This window comes from Volvox carteri (assembly GCF_000143455.1).
Source record: "Volvox carteri f. nagariensis unplaced genomic scaffold VOLCAscaffold_40, whole genome shotgun sequence".
Taxonomy (NCBI): Eukaryota; Viridiplantae; Chlorophyta; class Chlorophyceae; order Chlamydomonadales; family Volvocaceae; genus Volvox; species Volvox carteri.
In genome coordinates, this window is record NW_003307583.1 from 10,818 (window position 1) to 28,016 (window position 17,199).

Sequence of the window (17,199 nt, forward strand, 5' to 3'; positions counted from 1 at the left end):
CGAATGAGAGTAATGTAACAGCTCATGCTCGTTACACTAAGCGGGGGGCAATGTAACGACGCAAGGCCCATCTACGCATTTCGGGTTACGCCTTTGCTGCGTTACATCAGGTGTGTTTCGCAGCGCCCTCATGCAGCGTGCGTTGCATGTCTTTAAGGAAAGACTGGTCTCAACTTGCATTCACCACAGTTGCCCGCTTGTTTTGGTGCATTAAGACCTGCTACATCCCCGCCGCTCACTGCACAACCCGAAAGTGCACCGCAGCTCTACAAACTTTGTGTCGTCGACAGTGCCGGGGCGCGATACATTTTCCCTACTTCAACATGTGTGAAAACGTATGTCACGTGCATCCGGCTGTCTGAATAAGCTGTCCATATCCACACTGTTGGCTGCCAAGGGCTCTATCCAAGCCCGTGCTGCTCAGCTTTATTTCAGTGCCGTGAAGTCCGTGTAATGACTTGCTGGGTTAATCAAGAGCCCTGTGCTGGAGACAGCCCCTGCTGGCGGCGTTTTCGTGGAAGTTGGGTGCATTTGCAATGCCCCCTAGCTCTGTCGGCTTCCATTTGGGTTGGCCTTTAATGCGGGTGATGTGTGGCTACTTTTGAGCTGTTGGCCGTTGTGCCCGTTGGCTCGGAAGTGGCCTTTACTTTCTTGTTTGTCGTGTCGGGTCTCTTGTCCGATTTCTCTGCTGTCGGTGACCTGGGCGCGTGGAGCGGTCGTTGTTTCACAGCCGGTGTTTCAGTTCAGGCCCCTAGTTGGCCGTTTGGTCACCCCTGAGCGGGCACATGTTTTGGCATTTTCGATCGTCTGCCGTCCCTTCCTTCAGTGGGCGTCCATCAGCGTCTGTTGCGTGATCTGTCGCGTCTGTGGCCGGTGGGTCAGTCTATGCGCGGTTGGGGACCGCTGGTTTGACCTAGTTCTTGTGGAATGTGTTTGGCGCTTTCCGTTCGGTTTGTTCGCTCTTTAGCCTGCGTAGAGGTGGCGCGTCCGCAACCCTTGCTGCTGGGTTGCCGCTTGGGGGTCGTTGAGGCTTTTGGCTCCGGGAGCTCTATTTCGTTTGGGTGTGTGCGCCTGTCTGGCAGCTCTCGCGTTCTTTGCCCCGCTTGCGGGTCGGCGCGTTGCGCCGTTTGGTGGTTGAATACTTCAACTGCTAGAGGGGGTATCTTCTCCTTAGAGATTTATCTCTGAAGCAACATGCTGTGTTCGTTGCGCGTAAGGCCCAGTGCGTAACACTGGCTTTCGCCGCGGCCCGTGACCTCAGGGCCGTCATTTTTCGCACGCATTAAGCTGGTAAGCTTATCTTGTTTTTGTTGTTCAGCGTGCGCCTGCCCGCCCGTTCACGGCGCAGCCCGCGTTAGTTAGTTGCGGTGTCGTTCGAAAGGCCCGTTTTCTTCGGGCCTCTCAGTCCTTTTCTCTCTTCCATTATATGTTACAGAAAATGGCATTTGCCTTTGAAGCAACAAATTACCGGTGTCGTAACAAATGCACGTATGGCCAGCACAGCTTCTTCTCGTCTGTTATCATAATCGTTGTTGCTAGCTTATGTTTACGTTTACGTTTACGTTTACAAGCTTCAAGCTTGTACGGTCCAGACGAGCCAAATGGCTCATGAACCGCCAAACTGGAATCAAGAACTCAAAAAAGAAAAATGCCAATACCCAACAGTAACAGATTGATTAATCTTCAACGTACTGCAACCTGCATCTTACGTACTGCAACGTACTGCAACGTACTGCAACCTTGCATCTAGCTTATGTAAAGTAGATGTAAAGGCAGGGTAAATGGTTATGGGCCCCCGCCTGCTACTTCCGTATTATTTTTTAATAGTTTGCTTTACGTCGCACGGACATAGAAGGACTTTTGCACATGCTATTCAACGATTCGTTGGACGTGCTTCCGGTCTGTGATGTTAATGCCACGTTTCAATATTCGCTGGTAAAGTACTTGTTACGTACATTTCGGCTGGCTATTAAGTGTGTGCTGTCTGTCCAATTTGGACGCACAGCGTCCTGGCGGCGTAGAAGTTATGTTTTGGTATATTTTGCGGGATGTTGAGATTTTGCCCGGGTGCGTATGCTTGGTGGTATTGTCACTTACGGCACAGTTTGTTTGGATGGTCGCACCAGCATATTCGTTCAAGTGTGCTGCAGCAGACGCTTGAGTTGTTGTCGAAAGTCACATGTCATTTCCTGTTACAGGTAATGCGAGATTCACAGGTCAAAGGAGACCGTCAAGGAAATGGACCTCCCCCTATAAGAAGACCAGCAAGGACAAGTCATGAACGCGGACCTAAACGGAAGCAGACTAACATCAACGTTGAGCTACAGCAAATAGACCAGAGGGCGTGGGACTGAAGACGAAGCCCTTGTGTGGCGACATAACACGTGCAGGCTGGCTGGCGAACAGACCATGCGAAGAACAACAAGAAAAACTGATCCATTTCATCTATGCAAGACATAACGGCCATTAGAACAGGGACCAGTGTGAAGCTTTGACCTATAGCTAAACAGTTCCACAACCGCAACCTACCGCAACTAGCCCACCTTCGTCCGAGCAAATAATCATTAAATTCACGCGTAGTTCATAGGCACTTAATTCAGTGTAACTTGCGATTAGCATTGCAGCGGCGTAGCAGCCTGACGCCGTCATACGTTTGCCGATGCGGAAGCACCACCAGCACCATCTTGGGATGGACCGCCACCCTTGTCATGTAGGTTGTCGTCGTAGTGGTTGATTTTACCATTTGCCTTGTTGCCTCTGTTGTTGCGCTTCGATATGAGCGCGGCGATGAGTGTAGAGGCTTGCGCCAGCGTCATGATGTCCAGATGCTCGTCTGTGATTTGTTGACCTGCTTGATTTGTGAGTTTCTAGAGTAGGTCCTTCTGTGATAGCGTCGCAGCCTGTGCTTTGACGGAGTTCTGTGTAATGAGTGCCGACGCATCCCTCCTGGATAGAAGTTGCTGCGGTAGGTGTACGTTGAGCCTTTGCAACCGAGCAAGCTGTGCTGCTGTGGCCTGTTCTCCTGACGCATGGGTGTCCATGAGCTTGCTGGCCTGGCTTTTAGTAAGCTTGTCAATTTCGTCCATGGATAATCCTCGTGAGTGGAGAGCTGCACGTTGCCTGCCTGATGCAGGTTTTTCATTGTATTTTTCTTGAAGTCTTCATAGTCTGCTGTCCTGCTGCTTAGGAGTCTTGAGCATTCTCCGATTGTGGTAGGCCAGTCACATGGCATGATTGACATATCATTAAGGAATGCTTCTTGTTTTGGGGTTCGTTCGCCGTCAGGGCGTCGTGTGGCGCGTGTTGTTATGGTTGTGGGCGGAGTGTGAAAACCAAGGCCTTCGTACTGCTGGACGGATAAACCCATGGCTTGAGCCTGGGACTGATGACTCGCAGCTGCTGTTAAAGTTGTGACGGTTGATGACATTGCAGGTGGGACGTGGGATAGGTGTCTAAGGTCATAGTAATGCAAAGACTGTGACAGGCAGTAAGACAGTAGCAGGAACTACGTAAGCAGCCTAACAGTAAAATGAATCATGGTGCTTAAGGGGGTACATGTGCCTTGTACATGTTTGGTGTCAATTGGATGTCGATGGGGAGGATATGCAGCTGCTCAATATCCACAACTCGCAACAGTGCTACATATGCTTGCCCTAGTCAGTTCATGTTTGTTAAGTCAATAATGACGGAATCCGTTATGGTATCGCCCTGCACCTTGTGTACAGTTCTTGCAAAAGCAGGCACGACCGGGAACATTTTGCGTTCAAGCTCAGCCCCATTCTTGTAATTGACCTCGCATATCCTTGGCAGGCGAATGGTTTGTGAGTCCAAAAGCTGGAGTGACAGCATGGATTCGGTGATTTCTTGCACGATAGCTAAAGCACCGTTTTCGATTTTTGAGGCCGACAGGTTCTTGGTAACCATGACCGTCATCCCGGGAGCGAGGTAAAGGTGATCTAGGAGCACGCCTTGGTCTTGCATTGCTTTGTACAGATAAGCTACGTCATCGGGCGCATACCTATTTCCTTTGTGAAGCTTGTCGGCAGCTGTAATATGCTGCAGTTGTTGTTGAAAGTGGGTGTGTGCCATATCTTGGATATACTTGTTGATTTCTTCGTTTGTTCCAGCTATGTGCCATGATTTTTTGGTTGCAACGAAATTTTGGGAAGACACACGAGTCTGCAAAAGTGCCAGGATGGGCTCGGTTGGTGGCCCTACCCTGATCACATTGAGTGCGTCAATCCATGCAGCAGCAGTTGTGGACGGGAGCTGTGCTGGACTTGCCATTCCAGAAAGAGTATTTGGCGTCGCCAGCGTTTGTAGCAGTTGCGGCTGCAATGTTGCTAGGGCAGTGCTGAAGAACGCGAGCTGCACAGCATTTTAAAAAGCAGAACAAGGGTAAATGTTGAATTGGTGGGATTGTGCAATATATGAATATGCTTGTGTAGCATGCATTGCAGTGCTATTTCGTATTACATTACGCATTTGTGCGGTAATTGCATGATAGCTTATTTAAAAGCTATGACAAACATTGTTAATTTTGCATTTATTTGGTATTGTTCAGTTAAGTAGTCCATGATACTTCTAAATGTAAGTGATTAATCAGTCACAGGCTTACCGGGTTTATGCCAGAGCTTAACAGCTCAGCAACGTAATCCAGCGCAGCTTGTGGTGGTGGTGGTGTTGGAATCGCTCCGGAAGGAGATTGTGGAAGCGTCGGCTGCGCATTTGCTGGTGTCGACTGCTGTTGGTTGTTGGCGTTCGGTAAGGGTAGGAATCGTTGGTGCAAAGCGCCGACAGGTGCTGGCTGCATGAGCCATCCAGTTTGAGCTGGCAGGGCATGAGGTGTCAAATCATATCATGCTGCTGTGTTTCATGAAATGGTAAAGCAGCTGCGCCAGCGATACCCTGTGACTGCTGGTTCTGTAGTGGCGTGGTGGTTGTCGTGAACGGGTGAACCATTTGTTGCTGTGGCTGGGCAATTGTAGCGGCCGCAGAAATTTGTTGCTGTGTGGGGGTAGTGTCTATAGCCAGCATTTCAGGGTACATGTTGACCGTAAAGTCGTCCACACGCCTGCGTTTCCGCTGCTCGTTTTCATTGGTGGCAGATGTACCTGTTGAGACGATGCCATAAGTAAGAGGCGTTTATTTCGGTTATTAGGCAGCTGTGATGCACGGACAAGCGACCAATCGAAGGGCACGGTATGTAAGAGAACATATACAATGGTTCTTACTACCAGAGACTGCTGTAAATTAGTTCGCGGTTCGCGATCAGTTATTGGAACAATGCGTTTGTACGTTACGAAAGCTACGTATGATATAATTTGAACACCCCAGTCATTTTATTACTCACCAGGTATTATCATGAGCAGTAGTAGCAACCCAATAAGAAGGATAGCAGCGCCCAGCGCTGCAAATGATGTTGGATGTTTTCTCCGTTCATGATCGAGCAACCGAGTATGTTGCACCGGCTAATGACGTTGCGTACTCGCTGACAGAGCTCCTTGAGCTGTTTGTCAAAAATTTCAAGAGCATACATAAATTATTTTACATTAATGAATGCCATCAACTATAGAGGGTATCGCATGCAGGTAAGCATGGTGAACGAGGAGCACAGATGAGAACGTATGCGCAGTAGAACCCGATCTCACCGGCAGCAAGGATGATGAGCGCTCGTAAACTGCTGCAAACGAAGTCGTGAAATGAGACATGGCTAATAAAGATGAACTGCTGATCGGACAGCACGTAAGCGTCAATTTCGGCAATTCAGTATTCTGATAGAGACTTTGTTCACTTGCAAAGCCGGTAGAAGGCATAGTAAAACATTCGGCGTCTTCGTACGACTAATACCGAAGCGCGCGAAAATGACTAGGGAGAATCTCCAACAAGTGCCTTTTACGACAGAGATTACGGATTTGCAGTTCGAAAATGACTAGCGAGACTCTCCCTAGGGGTGCCTGTACGACACGGATGAAAATGACTAGCGAGTTTCTCCCTACGGGTGCTTGTACGACGATGAAAATGACTAGCGAACGTAAGAAAGGCGGGGGCATTGACAGTTGTAATGTTTTGAAGTTCGTTAGCGCGCGCTTCTGAGACCATGTCGTAACTTCGGAGCTAGTGGAGCTGGAACTTGTGTGTACTACGTGTGAGGTTATGGCGCGCTAACATGACTATTTAACCGGACCAAATTGTAAGCATTGTAAGTCTAAGTTGAGATTGAAGTTCCGATCCTCTGAGCATATGTAAGTACATCGGTCAGTAAAGTCAGCTTAAGCTTCCCAGTTGTTAGAAGAGGCCTGGTTCCCTTTCAATTGGTATCGAGATGTTGAATTGCCGATTAACACGTAGGTTGGACCGCTCCAGGAGGCGCTCCAGGAGGCTCCAAGTAGGCGCCGTGCTCACAGAAACGAATTGAAAACTTTTCCATCGCAGTCTTCAGCAGTGCCGCGCCACGAAATCCGTTATCGCGCATGGCATAGCGTGTGGCAAGTTTGGCATGCGACATGGACCCCATAGCGGCTGTTGAAGAGGAAATCGTCAAAGTTGCGGATGAAATACAGGCCGTTGGTGCAGCGATAGCGACTTGTACAGATAAGGGTTCATTAGATTTCCTGCGAAAGGAGAAGGAACAGCTGCGTAAGAAGGAGGAGCAGCTGCGTAAGGAGAAGGAACAACTACGCGAGGAAAAGCTAATCTTGCTTCGCAAAGGTGAGTTGTATCAGCTCATATGACTGCGGCCTTGGCGCAGACGTTGCACCACGCAACTTGTAGCTGCTTCCATAGTCCACCACCTGCCTTCCTAACATCTTACTGTGCTGGCCGTGTGACATAGCATAAGTGTTACGGTAGTTATCTTGTATCCGGGTCGGGCATAAACGGAAGGGTTGGCCATGCGCCTCGTCGGGTTTACACCGCTTGGCGACTCATCCAGTCACATTCACATGTTGTCGGTTGTCGCTTGGCATGTGGCCTTGTGAACACAGAAAGAGCTCACGGACGCCAAACTCTTGGGGTTACCCAGCCAAGCCAATTAGGGGTTTACTGGTTCCTTCCCTCGACACAGATGCGGATGCGACTTGCGTTGACAAACCCAAGTCCTTCTCATCAGTGTCCTTGAGGGAGGCTGAGCTGGTTTTGCACACCATCGGCATCAGGCAGTGCAATGGCAGGATTGTGGCAAATGAGGAACTGCAGGTTCCCGCGGGCATGGCCGACTGCGATGAATTCGACTTTACACCACATGGGTCTGAGGATGAAGCTACACCGCGGCTAATGCAGCACCACCAGGAGCAGCTGGAGCGCCTGGGGGTTAAATTTAATGTGAAAGGCGGCTTCCAAATGTTTGTGCACAATTGCACGTCTTATTCCCTGTCAATCTGCTGTGTTGGCCAAACCTATCGTGGCATTTTCGACGGCTGTATAGCACCATATGGCCTGATGGGCTTCAGTTCCCTGGAACAGAGCCGTATCATATACGAGCACAAGAGGCCACCACAGGTATTTACATGTATTCTGATTAGTTAGTGATGTATCACAGCTGCTGAATATGTTGGGTGAGGACATGGTACGTATGTGTTCAAGCCAGAAGTGTGGAGTCGCTTTACCCACCTAACATGCACATCTGGTTTGGATGACAATCTGCAGAACCCATCGGCTAAGGCCCAGGCAGTCATGAAACTGCTGGCTGCTAACGCCTATGGGCCATGTCCAGTTATGCTGGATGTGACGGATGGCACCACACATGATGTGTACACCATTCGTGGAAAGCGGCTCATCACGTGGGCTGGGCTGGGCCCAACACAGGTGGGGGATTCTGCCCAGTCACTACATAACCCAAAAATGCTTTATACTTCCTATAAGGTTCCAAGCTTGCCCAGGACGCTGCATGCTTTTCGTGCACTTTGGCTGGATAGGCCAGCAGTGTCGCCCTGGTGCTCTGACTTGTATGGAGGAGTGTATTGCTAAGGGCATGTACGGAGTACATGGTTAGGGGCAGCTCATATTCCATTTCCCCCTGCATCATGCAGGCCTACTACCTGCAGGTGCAGCACCTCCAGGCAAATGAGAAACGCGCGCTTTTGTTGTTAGAGCTGGAGCAGATTCCGGAGGAGGAACAGGTGTGGATGCGAGAACTGCACCAACTGCGCCCCGTTCCGGGCCTGAAGGAGCAGCTGGACTCGATCATTCCCTTCCTGCCTCCGGTGGAGCGTTTATCCACAGCGTTTGAGCTCATCCGCTCATGGATACAGACACACCCGGAGCCTGTCCCTGACCGTTATCCTGGCTACTATCCAACCTACGTCCCTCCAATTTACAAGTTCTGTTGAACTGGGGTCACTGCCAGAGTAGTGGTCACTGTTGAAGCTATTCTGCCATATCTTAAACAATAACATGTCGATATGGGATGTAAGAAGGACATTTTGTACATTCAGTTCATAAGTGCACCAAAGGGTAGGGTGATACTCCTCTTTCTTTTCGTTTGATGTTTCATTGTGCCATTCAGAGCCGACAAAGGGATGGAACGACGTGTTGAACGTGACGGTCGTATCCCTTTCACTAATGCCCCAAGGAGTGCAAGCTGGGGCATTGTTAATTAGGGTCTTATTTATCATATACATAAGGATGTTTGTAACTTTGGACCGTCGTTTCCATGGCCATCTGCTGGGCGTCCGCCGGAATGGTCAGGATGTACGGCAGCTGTATGAGGGCATATAGCACCCACCCGGGGGAGCGATGGAGGGCAGCATGGTAGTTTTTCAGTTGGGTGCGCGGGGAACCAACATGTAATAATAATGGTTGTCGTACACCCGCTCACCATAAGTATCAATGATTTTGGGGTATTTCTTGAAGCAGCTATTCGGGAGCTGTGTCATCATGTGGCTTAGTGAATCGGTGATGCACTCTGCGTTTGAGAAGTCGGTATGATGGCCAAGTGCACCTTTTAGTGGGTGCTGAACACTAGAAAGCCGCTGAATTTGCAGTAGTTGGCATGGATGAGAAGGATGAGGGTGCCGTCGCTGCCAGGCTAATGGTCATGGGTGACACAATAACATGTCGATATGGGATGTGTGTGTGTGTGTGTTACATGGTTGGGGGTGCGTGACCCCATACCTGTAAGACTACCCATACGAGCCGAAGGCCCAAGGGCAATACTACAACGCCTAAAAGCCACGGAGAAAAGGAAAAACACCGCACATCAGCCCAGACTAGCGTCCAAAGGGGGTAATTGAGTTTCGGTGAGCCCATATACGTTCCAACATCCTCGCCAGACGTGCGGGTTCCCATTGCATGGCCTCCAACATACTCTGTTGATGATCGAATCCCTCTTCAGCACGAATATCATTATAGGCTGGGCATTCCAATAACATGTGTTTTTCATCCTCAATTCGGCTATTAGGACTACAACAGTGGCAAAACCGCTGCCCCCTGGGGACATGGTACTTGCCCCTTCGTGCTCTGTTCGCCTCCAAAGCCCAGCAACATAAACGAAACTGCATTAGCTTACGATGTGCTAAACGAGGAATGAAAACCTTAGCATGTGCTGGCCACATGACGGCTGCGGCTCCCGAAAAGGGCAGCCCCATCCAGTGCTTATACTTCGCCATTTGCACTCCCGGTTGCTTCCCATCTGATGGGTACTCCTCTGGCAAGACAGTCAGACGCGTATGGTCCCAGCCGCTCATCAAACGCTCTCTTAGTGCCGTTATTATTGCTCCTTCTGGTAGAGGTCTGCTCAACAACCAGTCAACACGCTCCTTTACCCCCACGACTTCTTGCGGTATTCCGCTCCAAATGTTGCACTCCAAGAAGGAAAACAGTCGTAACATTGAGATTCCCCAACCCTCCCATTCCGGGTTGGTCAGGGCATCGGTTATCTCCTGCCGTAAAACTGCATGAGCAATGGATCCCACTTGCTTTTGAAGGCGGTTCCAGAAACGGAGAATCTGCTTCACCATGTAATATTGTAAGGGGAGTTCAGCCAGCTCCGCGTACAACAGCCTGTGGGATGGCCGTGCCGTCCCCACTACCTGCCTCATGAATAAAATCTGCAGCTGGACTGCACTATCCTTCAAACAGGCTTCGAACATGCCCTCCGCAAGGTTGGCTTTATCCCGCCGCCTTCCCGCCCTGTCCACGACCTCTGCCAGCGCAAAAGGGCCCCACGCCTGGCAGCCATACAACAGAATTGCTCGGACTTGGGTTGCAAAACACCGCATTCGCACATCGGGGGCAAACAGCTTCATTTTGTCCAGATGTAAAGATGAACATTTTGTACATTCGGTTCGTACGTGCACCAAAGGGTAGGACCATACTCCTCTTCCTTTTCGTTTGATGTTTCCTTGAACCTGCTTTCCGTTTCCCTAACCATATTGAATCTAATCCAGCCCAGTACACTTGCGGGAAATGCTACTGCCTTTGACTTCTACCGCTACCCCACACCTTTACCTTACGGCGCTCACCGAGCCAGACAGTGGTGTCGGGGCGAAGGCAGACATTCGCAAAATGGCCGCAGAGCTGAGGCCTAATTATGGAGCATGCCGGGCTTCCGTTTCCTGTTTTTAACGTTCATGGCTCCTCGGCAGGCAAGTTCGACAAGATTAAGGCTATCCGTGGAGTGCTTAACCATGACGTAATTGTTATTACTAAGATGAAGGTGCCCGTTAATCGCGGCCTGGCGGGCGCGACGCGTGGCTTGCAGGGGCCGCTGCATGCCATCCCGTCTTGTGCGGAGCGCGTGAAAGGTTTCGACGGTGTAGTGAACGTGGCATAGCTCTAGCGTATAGTAAGCTAGTACGGAGGCAAAGGTGTCGTGGTCATTGGCATCAATGGAGCTTGCACTTGCTTGTGATATGGGACGCAGGCAGATGGTGCTGCGGCGGCAGAAGAGGTGTGGCGGGTAGCGCTCCGTGGCCGAGGGAGGCGGGCTGCAGGACAGGATGGCCGCAGGACAACATTCCGGCAGCAAAGACGCAGCACAAAGCTTCATCTTTTGCAAACTTCGGAAGCGGATTTGATGTCCGAAAGGGAGAAGTGGCACGTCGCGATGTTCAGGAGCACCGGTTCGGGAACACGCCCAGCCCAGTCGACATCAATGTCCATAATAGCCGCCGTCTGCATGTACAAAATGGCTTATGAATTGGTATGCTGGGTGTAAGCTGGCAAGTTGAGGTTCAACGAAAGTGGTTAATGTACGGCAAAACTTTCACCTTTTCGCCGCTTTGTGTTTCGGTCCCCAAGCTCCTACAAAGAGTCAGTGTTTATATAATATGGATATAGATTCAACATGGAAAGATCCAAAGGTGTTGCCAATCTTTTAACTATTTCGCGTCGCTTCCTCGGAAGATGTGCAAGCACGGCGAGCCATGCGCTGCAAGAACGAGGAGATGATTATATGGTCGATCATAATGATATAAATAACTGCAGTCGGACATCATGTCTGCACGGCCGGAACCCTGGTTTCCGGCCCTCGGGATTGCCACGATTGCTGGCCCCCGGCGCTATCAGTAGCTTAATTGGTCTGGACGTAATCAACAGCATAAGCAATCGACAGTCGTTGTCAAGCAACGCATCGCCGCTTGCGGGTAAGCTTGTGTTCATCCTGTACCACCCCTGCTCGTTCAACCTGCTAGACGGCGAAACTGTGCCTATCTGCCTTATTTCCCTGTGTGGCAACCTAACTTTGCCCCTTAAATTGAAACGGTCTCTAACTGGGTTGCTTGCTCCTAAACGTCCGCTTCCTAGGTCTGAAGCTGCAGACGCCCAGCAACCCCTTCGCGCCACGGAAGCCGCGTCCCACTGTGCAGAAGCTGGTGCTCTACCGGGGACGTGGCATGCTGCTGTTCCGCTTCATCGTCCGTGCCAAGGTGTTCCAACTTATGGGCTTCCTAGCCTGTGCTGTGTTCGCGTCGGTTGTCCTAACCACGGTGAGGCCTTGGCAAGGTACGCCGGAAGACCAAGGCACCAACCTCAGGCAGCCTCGCGGCAAGCGCGGACCGATATGCATGCTTCTAAAGAGCATATTACGATCCTGATGGTGCGCTTCGATAAATCTGTCCTCAAAACTGTTTTTTTACCTTTGTGATTGGATTTCCTATGGATGAGAGGTGGTCCTGCGCCCTCTTCATCCGGATTGCCCGCCTCCTCCCCAGGGACGGCCCTTATCGTTGTACTATCTGTTGGCAAGCACACAGACACACGCGACCCCATCCCGTAATAAACGCATCCCATAACAACATGGCTATTTCACGCACGAACCGACAATCCATCCATCCACCTAGACAATTCCCAGACATTTTCGTGGCTTTTAGGCGTTCAGGTCTTGCCCTTGGGCTTCCGGCTCGTATGTGTAGTTCTACAGGTATGGGGTCACGCACCCCAAGCCATGTATAACACACACACACACACACACACTGCCCAGACATAGTTATTTCTTCCCTTTGTCCACCCGCATCCCAAATTTCATCCTCGCCAATCCATGTTACGGCCCAAATCATTAAAACTTTCGCACATGTACATTAATCGTTCCTTGTTTCGCGTTAATCGCACGACCGTTGAACACCCATTCGTTCCGCACAGTCCAACCCGAACCCGATGGACCTTGCGGCTGTCGGAGCATTGGCGGTTGGCTGCGTTGTCACGTCGTACTGCATCTGGTACTACAGTGGCCGTTACGTTGGCGAGATGTCTCTCCTGCTCCCAGAGCGGCGTGTTGTGCGATTTAGCGTACTGGACTTCTGGGGCAACCGAGAGGTGCGGTGTGCCTGTCCCTGGTGCGAGGTTCGAAAAGCCGAGCAGACCTCGCGTCGCTGGGCAAGGGATGGGGCCGGAACAAAACCGGAACAAAGCCCGCCTATTGCCATGCAGAGTATTAAAGGCTGCCGTGTGTTTTCCTGCGTGATGCGGCTTGCTGTGCGGTCACGCCCTCCTCAATATGCCGTATGGTTTGCGGCTTGCCTAAACCTGGCAGGATAACGATGTTCCCCTTGAACAAGTTGTAGCACCTTGGCGAAACCGCAGCGTGGCTGAAGTGCGGTCGCAGGCGCGGCAGGCACTTATGCCCGTGGAGGTGGCAGGCGATCGCCAGTATTATATTTCCGTGCCACACGGGCACTTACTACAGAAAGAGGTGAGCTGCTGGTTATTGGCAGTGGGCGGATTGTCAGGCGCCCGGGACGCAAGGACTGAAGGTAATGAGCGATATCGGGAAAAAAGGACCGGGGTAGGTAGTATCTGACGTGTGCGGGATATCCTTTCTTACACCATGGACGCATGCGAGAAGGCTGGCGTTGATATACATTCTTTGCTGTGCTGTGTTGATATGTGCAAATGCTTTTTTGCCGGTGCTAAGCACAGAAGCTAGGAGTACATGTGCTCAACATGCAATGCAGATCCTACAGAAGATACTGTACGGCGCGCCCATCGATGCGAATGCGGAGGCGAAGCCCACTGAGGCGCCTGGCGAGACGCAAGCGGCGGCAGGAACACGGCCGCTTGGTGACAGTCCCACGCCTAAAAGCCTAGGGAAGGACCATGAAGCAGGCAAAGTTGATGATACGGTTCGTCGTATTGGCCACCCAGAGCAGCAGCGATGACGATTGATCTTGCCGGGCATCTCAGGGTGCTTGGCTAGGAAAATGACTGAAATCTTTGAAGCCGGGTGCTGAGGGTGCAGCGTGTGAATGGCATTGGAGCCACGATGCCGCTGGCGATTTCCAATGGAACAGTGAAGGCCGCACAGGAATGCTGTAACGATGCAAGGCACCCGTCTTAAGAAGGGTGAACCGGACAATATATCCCCATGGGCTGCCCAGGCCATACGTTCCGCACCATAAGCTTGTAACAGTGACCAATGTGCGCGTGTGACACAGCATGACAGATCCATAATGAACAAACACCTAGGTTGCCGGACTCTTCAATGCCAAAGCCGCTAACATGGGCGAGGACGGAGCTTGCTCCCACGGGGTCAAGCCAGGAGCACCGTGGCTGCATTACCGAAAGGGAGCAAAAACTTGCAACGCTTTCCTTGAGCCCTCAGGCCACCATTGTTGACTTAATTTACCTCATGTGCAGTTCATCGACAAATGCGCTTTGGCTAACGAAGGACCTTAGTGCCCGACCTGAATTTGTCTGAAAGTTCGACACCCTCAATGCCTTCAGACGCAGCTCGTTTTTTCCAGAGCCTCTGAACCAGTTTCATACAAATCCGAGGCCCATCATAGCATTCTGACCGTCATAGCATTCTGACCGTCGGCAGGGGTGCGTTTGCCCGGGGACGGGGCACCTCCGTGTTAGCCGCTGCCAAACCGACTCCGGGCCCACGTGTCACGATAACCTGCGGCCGTTGGTAAAATGTTTGCGCTGTCTCCCGGATTGCGGGACCGCTCTCCGGCCCTCCACCAGAACTTGCCGGCCCTGGGCCTGCAACAGCAGGGCTAGCTTGCTGGAGCCCTGCGCCCGCCCTGCCCAGCAGCTGGTTACTGCCGCCGACATTTGTCGCCACTCCGCTTGTGGTCGGGCCATAGCTGCTGCCAGGCCGGGTGCTGCAGCCGGTAAGCGCCGTGCTGACCGTGGGGACGGTGGAGGCTCCGCTGCCGGATGGTCTGACTGCCGAGCTACTTGTCATCGCGGCCGCCTGCCCAGACGAAGACGTCCCGCCGCCAGCGCCGCTAAGGTTCCCTTGTACAGCTGCCAGTTGCGATGGCGAAAAGGTGATCGACCCACGGAGTTCCGCCTTGCCTGGATCCGAACTCACCGGAACTGTAGGCGCCTGGGAGGCGAACGGGGAAGCGCTGGACGCCGTGGAGCCACCTGTAGTTCAGTTGAGAAAGTAAACAAAAGACCGGAGCTTTAAGCACGTTGCTATGCACCGGCGTGTTGTCCAGGCGCACAAGGCGCTTGGTTACGTTACAAAATTTTCATGGGCCGACGCACCTGCCGCTGGCTCGGGAACTGGCTGTTGCTCCATCGTTTGCGGCGCGGCAGAGCTTGCCAGGTTCGGCCCACCAGCAGCTGCACCCCGCTTCATCATGTTCATGGCCTCGATGTTAAGGGCACAAACACCTGGAAACAGCAAGCGTATCGTCGGTATGCCTCGAATTGACGTGTCTGTCTCAATGGCCAGGCTGCTTGTGCATTGAGAGCGTTAGCAAAGGGACTAGGACTCGCTCTGCCTCACCACGCATAAACGCACGCTTCATGTCCTCCTCGAGGCGGCTCCGCATCTCCATCTCCCGTTCGAGCTGCTTGTGGGCATCTGCCAGCATGCTCCTGCGGGATGGGGTCACCCAGAAGGAAGCGGGTCGTGCAACAGACGCATGCTGCCGAACGGGAGGCCATTGCACCAGGAGCCATTGCTTCTGCATCGCCGGGCAGCACCCGTTCCCCTTCTAGGCCCAACCCTCCCTCCACTCACTCCATATCCACTATCTGACGCTGATAGTGTTCATGGATCATGCGTTTCGCGTTTTCCACCTCCTGGATGTAGCGATTGTTAACGGTGACGCGGTGTGCACGCATTGCCTCCCGGAACCATGCACGGAACACATTCCCCTTGAGGTGCACGTCGATGTTCCACCGCTCCGCTCGCGCCAGCAGCCGCCGCCGCCGCGCCAGCAGCATGGCCTGCTGGTGCCACGCACAGAAGACCTGGAACTGTACCAAGCTGGTGCGGCGCCGCTCCTTGGCGTTGCCGTAAGCCGCACAGGCCCTGTGGACCGCGGGGCAAGGTTACCCGTCCGCCATCCTTAGTTATCCACTTCCTCCTTGGGTGCACCTGAGAGCGATTGTTTGTGGCATCCCAGCATGTTTCCAGCGGCAGCTGCATGTGCAAAGCCTGTTTAAAAAGAGGGCCGCCTCAATAATACCCTACACCACACGCACCTGCCGACAAGATCCCAGAGCCGCTGCGCCTTGATTCGCATCAGGTCCAGCTCAGTCTTCATGAGGTTCATCTCCTCCTGTGCGGTGCGGAGCAACGCCACCGCCGACGCAGCGTTAGCAATAGCAGACCACGAGTAACCCCCGCAGCATTGCAACTGTTCCATATTCCTGTCTGGTAGACAACCGACGAACTCTACCCAAGCAAGCCACATACCCTCTTGCCGTACGGCGGCTTCATGTCAGTTCAAATGGTCTGGCTCTTCAGTGTGTATTGCATCCCATTTACCTCCTTGATAGCGAGCGTGGCAGCGCCTCTACACTTTTCCTCTTCGACAGCGTCGTTCTTGGCCTGGATCAAGCGCGCCTTCGTCTCCATGACGTGGTCCTGCGTACAAGAGGTACGTAAGTGCATATCCAGCGAGTTGCGTGCCCGGCACCTTCGTGCTGCGCACAAGACACACGCGCACAAGGAGTGGAGAGACCTAGCAAGGGGGAAAGCAGCATTCATTTGGGATCAGCAGCACACACGATGCATTCCCTTCACGGCATACCCCTTTGGATGCCAGTAAGTCTTCCCGGCTTGAAGCTGATTGAACCGTTGCGACACAGACATACTACCCACAGTCTGAATGCTGTGGCAGGGCACCACATGTCCCCACTTAGGATTATGCACACACCAGCACAGCCTTCTTCGCCTGGCTATGGTGCTCGTCGATTTTCACCACAAGGGAGTCGATGTCCAGGTCCAGCATCTGCTGCACGGTCAGACCCTGAAGATGCGACACGTAAGGCTGCACCTCCTCCTGAGGGGATGCGGAAAGATACCGGGTCACGGTTGGTTCCGTTCGCAGGCCTGGCTGCGGCTGAATTGCATGGCTTACGGGCTCGGTGCTTATTGTAATTTCAACAGCTGGGGGCTCCGGTTGGCCCATGGCGCCGCCAGAGGGTCGCGCAAGGATGTTGAGAGTGGTCGGTGTTTGCGGGCGTGTGCTAGGGCCAGCTGCACTTAACCCGTCTGAGATTATAGGCTGACTGTTCGGACCAGCGGACAACATCGGAAGTATGATGTCGATGCTGTTGCCATCGACATTTGTACTTGGCTGCAACTGCACAGCCGCATGTGCGTGCTCAGATGGTGCAGGCGCACTCGTCCTGGTTATTAAGGCAGGCGTTCTGCTAGGCACCGAGCTGATTAACTGTGGTTGCGAAGGCTGCGTGGAGCTCGGTTGAGGGTCTGCGTGTGGACGAGATGGTTGTAAGGATGTGACAAAATTCTCATCCCGGGCGCCCAGAAAATAAAGATGACAGACATGCCTG

The 17,199-nt window shown here is 52.4% G+C and overlaps 5 protein-coding genes across 5 annotated transcripts; 2 read left to right on the forward strand and 3 right to left on the reverse strand.

Annotated features, from left to right (window-relative positions):
• Positions 1-543: 543 nt before the first annotated feature.
• On the reverse strand, positions 544-5,132 carry VOLCADRAFT_94817 (uncharacterized protein; the record flags this gene model as incomplete). The annotated part of the gene is made up of 4 exons (XM_002954055.1): positions 544-699; positions 3,715-4,056; positions 4,619-4,744; positions 5,115-5,132. 4 exons carry the CDS (start codon positions 5,130-5,132, stop codon positions 544-546), a joined length of 642 nt encoding a protein of 213 aa, XP_002954101.1.
• Positions 5,133-5,555: 423 nt separating this feature from the next.
• On the forward strand, positions 5,556-8,330 carry VOLCADRAFT_94818 (uncharacterized protein; the record flags this gene model as incomplete). The annotated part of the gene is made up of 5 exons (XM_002953986.1): positions 5,556-5,591; positions 6,483-6,711; positions 7,067-7,500; positions 7,648-7,806; positions 8,031-8,330. The coding sequence occupies 5 exons, from the start codon at positions 5,556-5,558 to the stop codon at positions 8,328-8,330; spliced, it is 1,158 nt and encodes a 385-aa protein (XP_002954032.1).
• A 2,195-nt stretch (positions 8,331-10,525) lies between these two features.
• Positions 10,526-10,990, reverse strand: VOLCADRAFT_94819 (uncharacterized protein; the record flags this gene model as incomplete). The annotated part of the gene is made up of 1 exon (XM_002954056.1): positions 10,526-10,990. The coding sequence occupies one exon, from the start codon at positions 10,988-10,990 to the stop codon at positions 10,526-10,528; it is 465 nt and encodes a 154-aa protein (XP_002954102.1).
• A 405-nt stretch (positions 10,991-11,395) lies between these two features.
• VOLCADRAFT_94820 (uncharacterized protein) lies at positions 11,396-13,595 on the forward strand (the record flags this gene model as incomplete). Its single annotated transcript, XM_002953987.1, has 5 exons — positions 11,396-11,585; positions 11,746-11,927; positions 12,580-12,753; positions 12,971-13,129; positions 13,392-13,595. The coding sequence occupies 5 exons, from the start codon at positions 11,396-11,398 to the stop codon at positions 13,593-13,595; spliced, it is 909 nt and encodes a 302-aa protein (XP_002954033.1).
• A 730-nt stretch (positions 13,596-14,325) lies between these two features.
• VOLCADRAFT_94821 (uncharacterized protein) lies at positions 14,326-16,937 on the reverse strand (the record flags this gene model as incomplete). Its single annotated transcript, XM_002954057.1, has 9 exons — positions 14,326-14,543; positions 14,756-14,770; positions 14,935-15,063; positions 15,179-15,270; positions 15,416-15,709; positions 15,883-15,959; positions 16,169-16,267; positions 16,560-16,685; positions 16,764-16,937. 9 exons carry the CDS (start codon positions 16,935-16,937, stop codon positions 14,326-14,328), a joined length of 1,224 nt encoding a protein of 407 aa, XP_002954103.1.
• Positions 16,938-17,199: the final 262 nt, after the last annotated feature.